Source organism: Thermobia domestica, chromosome 9, assembly GCF_964235325.1.
Source record: "Thermobia domestica chromosome 9, izTheDome1.hap1.1, whole genome shotgun sequence".
Taxonomy (NCBI): Eukaryota; Metazoa; Arthropoda; class Insecta; order Zygentoma; family Lepismatidae; genus Thermobia; species Thermobia domestica.
The window spans coordinates 7,158,459-7,170,697 of NC_137462.1; the positions used below are offsets into that span (position 1 = coordinate 7,158,459).

At 35.3% G+C, this 12,239-nt stretch overlaps 1 protein-coding gene across 1 annotated transcript in view; it reads right to left on the reverse strand.

Moving 5' to 3' along the window:
* Positions 1 to 12,239, reverse strand: part of LOC145694374 (beta-glucuronidase-like) — a 64,494-nt gene that overhangs the window by 26,358 nt on the left and 25,897 nt on the right. Inside the window, exons 4-5 of the mRNA XM_081770540.1 lie at positions 11,895 to 12,061; positions 10,125 to 10,273 (exon numbers count right to left, since the gene is read on the reverse strand). Of these exons, the coding sequence (XP_081626666.1) occupies positions 10,125 to 10,273; positions 11,895 to 12,061 (316 nt within the window). The remainder of the gene's footprint in view (positions 1 to 10,124; positions 10,274 to 11,894; positions 12,062 to 12,239) is intronic.

Sequence of the window (12,239 nt, forward strand, 5' to 3'; positions counted from 1 at the left end):
CTTAGGTTTTAATATAAAATCACAGCTTAACCATCGAAATGTTCAGCATTTTTGCAATAAAAGTAAGAAGAAGAAGAAGAAAACATTTTAAAATTATCTTAAACCCATGGCATTTCATCTTTGGTTATATTATGGTTACGAAGACCCATTTCAGTGGCGGATCTAGAAGGTAAAACTGGGGGGTAGCTAGAACGCAGACTATGATAGATGTATCATGAGTTTACTATAAACTTTCAAAAATATATAAATAATAGATTACATCATTTTTGTCATTCAAACACCGGGGGGTCTAGGCCCTCCCGGTCCCCGGCTAGATCCGCCACAGACTTTTTTTTTTTTTTTTTTTTTTTTGAAAGTGAAGACAACTCTTCATTTCTGCCATATTATACTTGTCACTTTGTCACATTGTACTTTCAAAAAAATAAAGTCTTTATCTACGCTTGTAAAAACAATAAATATTTATGAAAATAACCAAAAGTGCCTACACATATTTTTTTCTTTATAAATTATTATAGGAATGCATATTAAATCATCTACAAACTAGCTTCCAAAACTACTGTTTTTACAGGGTGTCCGAGAAGTCCTTCCCTGATTACAGAAATTGATAACTCAGGCTAGAAATAAGATAAAAATATGAAACTGGTGTTGAATTGTTTACAAACTATAAAAGTTTTTGTCTGTGTTAGGTTTGTTCTGTTTTACCAAGTCTCAATTTTGTTTGTTTTAGGTTTGTAGTACGTAAGTAAGAAGCCTAAGAAGCCATGCCAACCAACCAGGAGAAGGCACAGTGTGTCCTGTGATACCATGAGACACGATCACCAACCACGGTGCAGAGACAGTTTCAGACAACATTTGGGAGGACTCCACTTGATGTCAAGAGCATTAAAGCCTGGTATGAGAAGTTCAAGAACACAGGGTCGGTTGCTGACCTTCCGAGGTCTGGTCGACCAAGAACCTCAGCAGACAGCGATGGAAATTGAATATCGCCTAGATGTGCTACGTGCTACCAAGGGTGCTCATGTGGAAGTGTACTGATGTGACCAAAACTTTTATAGTTTGTAAACAATTCAACACCAGTTTCATATTTCTATCTTATTTCTAGCCTGAGTTATCAATTTCTGTAATCAGGAAAGGTCTTCTCGGACACTCTGTATATCATTTATTATGATTCTATCACTAGAACCTCTATTCTCAAAGCTTAAAAAAGTTCTATAGGTGTTCCATAAAATGTTTCTTGCATAGCACAAATAGCAAAACTACCTGGCAGATTGTGATTGGGAGATATGCACCTATCACATCACATTGGCCTAATTGTAGTTTCTGATTCTCTACACCGAAATTTCCTACTTTTTGATTCAATTAGCTTTCCAATTGTTTTCACGATGCTGGAGTAGTATTTCAGGTTTTGTTCTGGGACAGGGGAGGGGGAGACTTTCCACCGACATAAATAGTGTGACATTTTTCAATAGTATATTCAGGGGTGCCCACAAGGGGGGGTTATGACGCAAACTGCGTCATTGAAATATTTGGGGGGGTTAAAAATCTATATAAATATGTTTGACGGGGGGGGTAAAAATTAATCGAAAATATTTTTTTCATGGAAGAATACCTATGGATAGACAATTGCGGGGGGGTGCGTCATGGACATAAGGGGGGGTGGGCACCACTGGTATATTATTATATATTCAAGAGGCAAGTGCCTCTTGGCCCCCTAAAGGACACGCCTGTGCTAGAGCAAGAACGTAAGTTTTCGCACTCACTGGAAATCGTCCCGGAACTACTTACACCAATCAAAACTGTTTATTTAAATTCCAATAACATTACTTCAGTCACGTGACTAAACCGCAATAACAGCAGACCCAAGGTTCGTATATACACTACAGGTTGCGCCAGCCCAATCGTTGGATGTGTGACGTCACCGGGTAAGCAGACGCGAGTATTTTCTTGCAGCAAAATTCCTGTCCAAAGCCACAAAATTTCCCGATGTGATGCAAAATTTCCCGCTAACCTAAATATAGTTTACGGCTTGTGTATAGCCCGCTCCCCCCAGTTCTTTGTCACCGGAACTGGAAGTCACTACTACTACTACTGCCACTACTACTACTGCTGCTACTACTACTACTGCTACTACTACTACTACTACTACTAATACTAATACTGCTACGACTTATATCGAGAACAGAACCCAACCAACCTCTGCGGGGCTTCTAACCCGTTCCTACTACTACTACTACTAGTACTACTATTACTATTGCTACTAACTACTACTACTACTACTACTACTACTACTACTACTACTACTACTACCACTAAAACTACTACTACTACCGCTACTACTACTACTACTACTACTACTACTACAACAACAACAACTACTACTACTACTACTACTACTTATACTAAAGCTTCCTTAACACAAGATTTACATCCTAAATCTTTATAAGCGATTCTGATTCATTATGAACTAATATGAATCGTCAGAATCACTATGATTCGTTTAAAACCACTGGGGGGAGCGGGCTATACTCAAACCTAGTTTACATCTAGTAGTAAACAATTTTAAAAAATACGGCTTTAGACAGACTATGATGTGCAATGGAATTCATTCTCGTAGTATAAAAAGGTATTATTTATAGTTATGCATGATAAGGTAAAAAAAATTTTTTTTAAAAAATACTGTGTACACTTTTTTGTAACGAACACTATGTCGTTCTTTATGGTTTGGAAGGGAATGTTATGTGTATCACTTTTCAGTGTGTATATCACTTGTCTTCTTCCTTCTTTTAGGAATTGCGGTTTAATTTAAGGTGCAGATATCTGTTCCTGTCGTCTGTCACCAATTATTTAAACGATATCAAACAATGAAAATGATCATAATTTAAACATAAATAAATGATTTAAAACAATAAAGATTTCTGCTTTTCGAATATTTTTATTAGTTTTGAAGATATTATAGAAAAACTAACATTAGCGGTAGTTTTAATTTTGCTGAAGTGAAGACCCTTAAAGAAAGTCTTCGTAAAGTGAATCTGCACTCATGAATGCAACTCCTATTCTGAGAAACAATTTTTAAGGCATTAAATTAATTTCGTGAAGAAATAACTACATATAACAAGATAGCACATGATCTTTCCATACACATCATATACAGGCAGGGGGCGCGGTGGCTCAGTGGTAGAGCGTTCACCTCTGGTGCTTGGGGTCCCGGGTTCGATCCGAGCCCCCGCCAAGTGAACTTTGTGGTGGACAAACACCGCGCTCGTGGGTTTTCTCGGGGTTCTTCCGTTTCCTCCCACTTTCTTCATTCCACCATTTCACTCATCTCTCATCATCACCGTCTCCTTTAGCCTAACCGGCATAACCGTGGGACGTAAAACTTAAAGATTTCATTTCATTTCATATACAGGCATATTGTCAATCTGTACGCAATAATCTGAGCATGCGCCAAAGTAATAACATGCCAGAACGTCTTAAGAAATCTTTTAAATCAAGAAAAATGAAAAAAAGTTTGCTTTTTTTTTAAAAAAAAGTCACGGAATATTCTCAATCTACGCCAATTTTGGGAAGTCGCCTGTAGTACTTAGCACTAATATTCTTTAATTTTATAGTTATACAAATCAGATTACTGCTAGTATGCATCAAAATAATGTCAATTGCTTTCCGTGTCCACATACTCAATTTTAGTGCCACCGCATAGCGATTTTCGTTTGTTTTATTTGATATAATGTTGGATAGAAATAGAACAAGTTCTAATTTAGAGCATTTGTGTCAAATATTGTAACCAACCAAAAGTTGCATACAACTTGGTATCATAAATGTTCAAATTCCACTTTGATGAAATATTTGATACAATATATGATGGAATATTTGTTCGTCTATAGCGTATTTTAAAAAGTTGAGAATGTCTCCATTTCCCGTTTCCAGCCTATTTTAAAGAAAAATTCCCGCATTCCCGCCAGTGCTCAGAATTTCGCATTTTACGGGAAATTTCCCGCAAACTGACATCACTGGCTTGGCTGTGCTTACCACATGACGTCACACGTGTTCGGCATAGTTCGTAATCTCAGTTTGCGGCGCCCCCCTGAATAAGTTTACCATGTAACGACTTGAGTTGGGTCTGCTCAGGGGGGCGCCGCAAACTGAGATTACGAACTATGCCGAACACGTGTGACGTCATGTGGTAAGCACAGCCAAGCCAGTGATGTCAGTTTGCGGGAAATTTCCCGTAAAATGCGAAATTCTGAGCACTGGCGGGAATGCGGGAATTTTTCTTTAAAATAGGCTGGAAACGGGAAATGGAGACATTCTCAACTTTTTAAAATACGCTATAGACGAACAAATATTCCATCATATATTGTATCAAATATTTCATCAAAGTGGAATTTGAACATTTATGATACCAAGTTGTATGCAACTTTTGGTTGGTTACAATATTTGACACAAATGCTCTAAATTAGAACTTGTTCTATTTCTATCCAACATTATATCAAATAAAACAAACGAAAATCGCTATGTGGTGGCACTAAAATTGAGTATGTGGACACGGAAAGCAATTGACATTATTTTGATGCATACTAGCAGTAATCTGATTTGTATAACTATAAAATTAAAGAATATTAGTGCTAAGTACTACAGGCGACTTCCCAAAATTGGCGTAGATTGAGAATATTCCGTGACTTTTTTTTTAAAAAAAAGCAAACTTTTTTTCATTTTTCTTGATTTAAAAGATTTCTTAAGACGTTCTGGCATGTTATTACTTTGGCGCATGCTCAGATTATTGCGTACAGATTGACAATATGCCTGTATATGAAATGAAATGAAATCTTTAAGTTTTACGTCCCACGGTTATGCCGGTTAGGCTAAAGGAGACGGTGATGATGAGAGATGAGTGAAATGGTGGAATGAAGAAAGTGGGAGGAAACGGAAGAACCCCGAGAAAACCCACGAGCGCGGTGTTTGTCCACCACAAAGTTCACTTGGCGGGGGCTCGGATCGAACCCGGGACCCCAAGCACCAGAGGTGAACGCTCTACCACTGAGCCACCGCGCCCCCTGCCTGTATATGATGTGTATGGAAAGATCATGTGCTATCTTGTTATATGTAGTTATTTCTTCACGAAATTAATTTAATGCCTTAAAAATTGTTTCTCAGAATAGGAGTTGCATTCATGAGTGCAGATTCACTTTACGAAGACTTTCTTTAAGGGTCTTCACTTCAGCAAAATTAAAACTACCGCTAATTTTAGTTTTTCTATAATATCTTCAAAACTAATAAAAATATTCGAAAAGCAGAAATCTTTATTGTTTTAAATCATTTATTTATGTTTAAATTATGATCATTTTCATTGATTGATATCGTTTAAATAATTGGTGACAGACGACAGGGACAGATATCTGCACCTTAAATTAAACCGCAATTCCTAAAAGAAGGAAGAAGACAAGTGATATACACACTGAAAAGTGATACACATAACATTCCCTTCCAAACCATAAAGAACGACATAGTGTTCGTTACAAAAAAGTGTACACAGTATTTTTTAAAAAAATTTTTTTTTACCTTATCATGCATAACTATAAATAATACCTTTTTATACTACGAGAATGAATTCCATTGCACATCATAGTCTGTCTAAAGCCGTATTTTTTAAAATTGTTTACTACTAGATGTAAACTATATTTAGGTTAGCGGGAAATTTTGCATCACATCGGGAAATTTTGTGGCTTTGGACAGGAATTTTGCTGCAAGAAAATACTCGCGTCTGCTTACCCGGTGACGTCACACATCCAACGATTGGGCTGGCGCAACCTGTAGTGTATATACGAACCTTGAACTTATTGTTTTAACAGCATGTATCCAGCAATACGTTTCACTACTACGGAAATTTGCTTTGCCGTTGGCATCACTAGTAGTTTGATACAAAATTGCCTTGCTTTATAAATATACTTTGTAAATATCTTGTTTCAAATGGTTAACTTTTATCCTTGAATTTTTATGCTGAAGAAGAGAAAAGATGAAACGTGATTGCAATTGCAAATTGTTCAATAGTAGAAAATATTCTGCTAAACTACCAACACTACAAACGATTGAAAAAGTTATCTTTTCAGAAGACGTTAAGAGAAAGCCAAACATTGTCATGGTTTCCTTGATTCCTTGACATTTGAAATCTTACTTTTCGTGACAATCAATATGTCAGCATATTTTCACAAGACAATAACTTCATTTCTCTAAGGTCAGTGAAGTAACTGGGTAAACATATGTCTTTGAAAGATTGAAAGTTTATTAATGCAAGTTTTCTTTTTTTCTTACCAGGTTAAATTATGCTCCTCTCCATAACAAACCTGATGTTTGCTTGAACACAAGTATTCAATTTACGTAATAGTGAGAAAACGATGTGCATCAAAAGCAGCCGGTTGTTCAAAATAGTCTGTCTATATATGAACACAAAGAATTTCTTCGTTTGCATACAAAAAGCGTTTTATTCGATGGTTTTATTTATTTAACGGATATAGTATACATGAAGCTGCATCAGTTCCCGAAGGAGCAGGACGCTCATACTTTTAGGGATTATTCATTGAGTATGTACGAACTTACAAAGGGGGTAACAAAGCGACTTTTATTTACTTATCGACTGATACGAAAATAAAAAAGAACGCACCTGTACTTTATATCTGCATGTGTAGTACCCTTGTACTTTATCTATGACTATGTGTGTATATGGGGGGGGAGGAATTTAACGCATATCGCATGTCTTGTGCACATGGATACTTCTTACTATTGCACTACGTAGAAAATTTATGGTATTTCATGTAGAAGTGGTAAACGCAGATCAGGGGGTTCTCATGTATACTATTACCTTCTACCGAAGATGGCCTAGCTTTTTACAGATTGTTGACTCTTAATATTCGTAGAATTTCAAATATCTCTTATGTTCTAATTTCAATTACTTAACTCCAACTACCGCACGTCGTGTCTCTAACAAGGCTCGGAAATTTTGAAAAAATCATTTCACGAAAATAATAATAAAAAAGGTCAATCTGAATTTTTCGTGTTCCTTGAGGATTGATCTCCATATTTTTGTTGTTCACATGGAAGGAACTTTTAATTTAAATATTGGTATAATTACTATTTCCTTTCGATTGAATATTTTAGTGATGTTTGCTTGAGAAAATGGAGAAAAACTAATTAATTTATACACCTAAATATTGATAATGTATGGGACCCGTGCCACTTGTTGAGGATCGTGGATTCAGCCTGGTGCCATGGGCGTAGGACCCCGCCAGTTTTCTAGGCGACAAAATAATTTAGGCCATTTTTTATATATATTTTGAAAGTTTATAGTAAATTCATGATATACCTATCATAATCTGGGTTCTAGCCGCTCCCTCTCAGTTCTTACCTTCTAGATCCGCTATTGATTATGAAACTAGTAAAATGACTGTACATAATATGATTAGCCTGAAATAATCAACAACTCTTAAATTTTAATTTATCAACTGAAATATTGTCCAAATATAACACATATCAGTCGCATCAAATTGAACAAGATTAAATTCTTGAGAGTAGACCAAATCCTTACCTAGAGCTCCTTCGTGGCTAAGTGGTTAACGTACGTTTGGCATGGGAGACCCGGGTTAGATTCCCGGCGGGAGCTCATGTGGTTCGGATTCCACGTTAATCAGTAGGCCCACGTCTCGTATCGCCTCGCTGCTGAACGGAACGTTAAACTCAAAATCAACTTAACCAACTTCTCACGTGTAGTTTTCGATATAATCGAAAAAAAAAACACTAACTTTTGTGATGCCGAAAACATATTTCTCGTTACCAATCATAACTAACAGTTTTTTTTTTATTTTGGTGTGAGAAATTATTTATTTTATGTACTATGTATGAAGCAAAATACATTGTCAATAAGAAGATTGTTGTTTCTTTTCCTAACGGTGGGACATACTCTTTATGCACATACTACCTATAATGTTAACAAATTAATACTGTATTTTTCTTGTAATTTCAAATATTCTGTAATTATTTTTTGCTTTATATTGTTGGTTGATTGGCATTCAACTCCCTTTTCAGCACCGAGACTACATGAGACGGGATCTATGGTCGTATTCGAATCACTACTCGGGGTTGTAACCGAGGAACGCACCTACACCGGGAAATAAATCGGGGAATACGCTTTAGTCATACGTGTGAATCTCTTTTGTTCGTTAATTTCGTAAGATAGTTGAAACTTGCATGCCTCTCCATACCTGAGATTGTTTCTTCTGACAGAGGTTTGTGTTTGCCCATAAATTGAGTAAAATAATGGAGAAAGTAGAAGTACTTGGAAGGTTGCTATGTTGTTTTGAGAAGAAGCTCCTAACATGGAAATAGAAACATCATTTACTGACCTTTTGACCTTCTCATGATTAAAACCACAGCCCTCCATATTCTCATACGTCAGTAATGACCTGATAATTAGTAACTAGACATTACTATTGATCGACAATAAAAGACGATTTCTGATTTTTACTAATGCTCATGTTCTAGATAAATATGTACAGTACTTTTAGCTAAGGTCAGTGGCGTAGACAGGGTTTCATCAAGGAAAGATGACAAACATTTAATTTTAAATCCGTTCAGGACAAACGTCATATATATATATATATATATATATATATATATATATATATATATATATATATATATATATATATATATATATATATATATTGATTACTTTTCACAACATCCTGCTTAAGGAAAGTGAAACCCCGAAACCCCCTTACGTACGCCACTAAGATAAAGTGACATCAAGATTTTAACAGTGATATAAGCTGTATCAGTTTTTTAAGAAAGCAAAATGAGAAAGCTTTGTTATACATTTTTGAACAAAATATTATTATTATTATTATTATTATTATTATTATTATTATTATTATTATTATTATTATTATTATTATTATTATTATTATTATACTTCCAAATTATCTATGCATAACTGTTGGAAGTTTTATAGAACGGATTTGTCCGTCTGTCTGTCGACAGATATCAGAGGAAAAATGGTAAGAGATATCGAGAAACGTTTTCGTTTTCAATCGATTCAGTGTCTGAAGAGAATATCATTATCTCCCATAATTGCTTAGCAAAACGAAAAGCAGTTGGAATTCACTAGTACTTCCGGTTTCAATACTTGTTTCCACAGAGCAAACAAGATAGGAAATATCGAAAAGTGTGTGATTTCAATTGATTTAGCGCCCCAAGGCGTTAGGTCTTGATAATTATTGCAATTAGTTTTGTCCCTTCATGTGTAATAATACCCTCCAAAATTGCTGTAATATATTTTATTTATTTATTTATTTATTTATTGAAAGACTAGCTGAACCTGCGCTCTCTACAAAGCGCATTATTCACATATAAGTATGAATCTCCTTGTCATTTCTCACAATCTGTACATGTCCCTTTATAAACATAAGTGAAAGACATCTTGATAAAAATCGGCAACGGGTATCATAAAGAGAAGATTTTTTTGATTATTTTTTCAGTATCTCGCACCGTTTGCAAGATTTGAGCCTACTTCCGGTTGGAGTTTCTAATTCATGTATGACCAACGTTTTCTTTTCTTTTTCTTTTTTTTTGTATGCAGTATGTAATAAGCAAATACATTACACACACAATTAATTATAATGTCAGTGATATATGGTGTTCATTGGTCAAAAGATCCCAAATAATAAAGATTCATCTTAGACTGGAGAAATGGTTATCCTTCGTTTTTCATTATCATTTGGCTATGAAACAAGCGCCTGGGAGATATACAACTCCCATATGCGAATATGTGATGTTGGAATGTATAACTCGTAGGATATGATGATTTACTTCTTTAAAATTTCAACACTTCCACTGTACCCTTAAAATATGTAATAAAGAAATAATGTAATGAAGAAAATATAATATTTTTTTAAAAAAAATATTCAATTAGATTTGAACAATCTACACAAAATTTGCAATCGATCAGTGAAACGGCATCTTTTTAGAGCCTATGGTTTCCGAGAACTCACAGTCGAAAGGACTGGCCACAAACATATAAACGTTCACAAACATATCAACTTTTCAAGCATTTTAATATATAGATAAATTGCTTTTACCTGAATTGCCATCAATATCTGTAGTAACTGTGATGTCGTCAATGTAAACACTTGGCGTGGTGAACAGGTATACTGGACGATGGATTCCAGCGTAGTTGAAGAAATCAAATGTGTAGCTCTGACGTAGTCGTGGCGTTGAATATCTGTAACTATAAACAGAGATCTGATATGCAGAGATCGACTAACCCATAATATTGAAAAATCAAGTTAATATCAACATTAGATGGAGAAAAATTGATCTTATTTTTGCATAAATCCTTCAAACACTTAAACACTTTAAGGAAGTCGGATTTAAATTTAACACTTAACTTTCACAAATTGTCAGAAAGAACACAAGTATTTTGTTTTCTTTCGTCAATTTAGCTTTGTACGTTGGTCTGTTTCTGCATAAAGTCGTTCTCATAAAACAACTTTATTAATATTCCAATTCTGTGTCAAACTTTTAACACTGATGTTCGCCCACAAATGACTACGTATTAACCTCCTGAGACCCTGCGTATTGCTTACAATACGTTTTTCGAACGTCCGTCATGGCTATGAATATTTAAGAACATGCCCAAATCTCGGTTATTGTATTCGGGAAGTGTCAAAATTACTGCAGAAAAGGCAGCTGGTTTTTGTTTTTACCTACAGGTGGCTCTATTGTCTGCTGAAGGTGGGAAGAAGACAATTGGGGTTATGGACGCATCAGATCCAGGTACATTGATTGAATAATTTCTCAGAAAACAAAACATAGTGCAGTAAATTTCAAGTTTAATGATTTACATATTTTATGCTTATATTACGAAGGAAAATATACAATTTTCCTTGTGTATTGTATGCAATACATAGCAATTTGAGACCCAAAGTACTGCGTACAATTCGACCCATTACTGATCAATAGGAAAGCAGTATGACAAAATGGTTTTTTAATATGTACTATTGGGTCTATTGTTACCTAATATACAAAATTTCATAAACATTTCTTAACAAATAAATGCTCGGGTCTCAGGAGGTTAAGAAACAAAAGAATTGGATTCTGGTCAGATTGAAAGCTTGTTTGACTTAGTTTCGTGATTTAATTGAAGTTCATTTAAAATTCTCTTATCTCACAGTCTAATTCAGCCAAGGATACAAATTATACATGTTTTATTGTATATGTTTTATTTGTAATTCGATAGGCTTTCAAACGCCGAATCCTGCCTATCAGTGTCACTTAAGTCGTCGGAAATAAGAGGGAAATTTTATTGAATTTCTATGGAAATTACAAAAACTCCCATAAAATTGGTTCTTCCATCATGATTTTTAAAAAATATTTCTAAAAGTATCCTAATTGGCGTGCAACTCATATACAAGTTTCAACTGAATATGACGTTTCCTGGAACTAAGGCCTTGCATCTCTCGTGCATCAGCCTTTGAATCAAGAGTGAATTTCGTGCATTTGTTCTTAATATTTCCTGAATTTGGCCAGCTAGAAGCTTCACCTCTAGACCTCCGCGTTTACTTGGCCTATGGCCTCGGACCTCTTAAACTCACAATATTACCGAATTTTATGTTTCCTATTTTAACTACCTAAAAGATACATTTTTGTATGCCAAGGTAAACGCCTGTTTAAATAAAATGGAAGATTTTTACATCTCCCCTTTAGATCCCCTAAAAATTAAAAAAAATACTTTTGGCAATTTTCCTGTGGGTTAGTCCCGAAAAGCTAAAATCATGTCAAATTTCAACTTTCCATATCAACTCGAAGTACCCGTTATTTTATGTCAGTGAGCTCATGTGTGTACTTACCCTCCGATTTCTACAACCCGCCCCTGGGGAATAGTATAGGATGTTAGAGTATTATCAACGGCTACTGTTAACCTATTTCTTCCACCAAAACGCAATACGCCAGTGACGTCACATTGGAATGGTAAATGGCCCATCTCGTGGCTTGTGACATAATGGCCGTTCACCCACTGAAACAACAATAATAATTATTAGTATAAATTGTGAAAATATCCTATTCGATTATTAATGATACTGAGTAAAATCTTCCAGCATCAAAGCCACAAAAGCAAGGGCGCCGATCCCAGGGGGGCCGGGAGCCTGCCCCCCCAAAAAACTCATGTGAGCCCCGCATTGTATTTATCAATA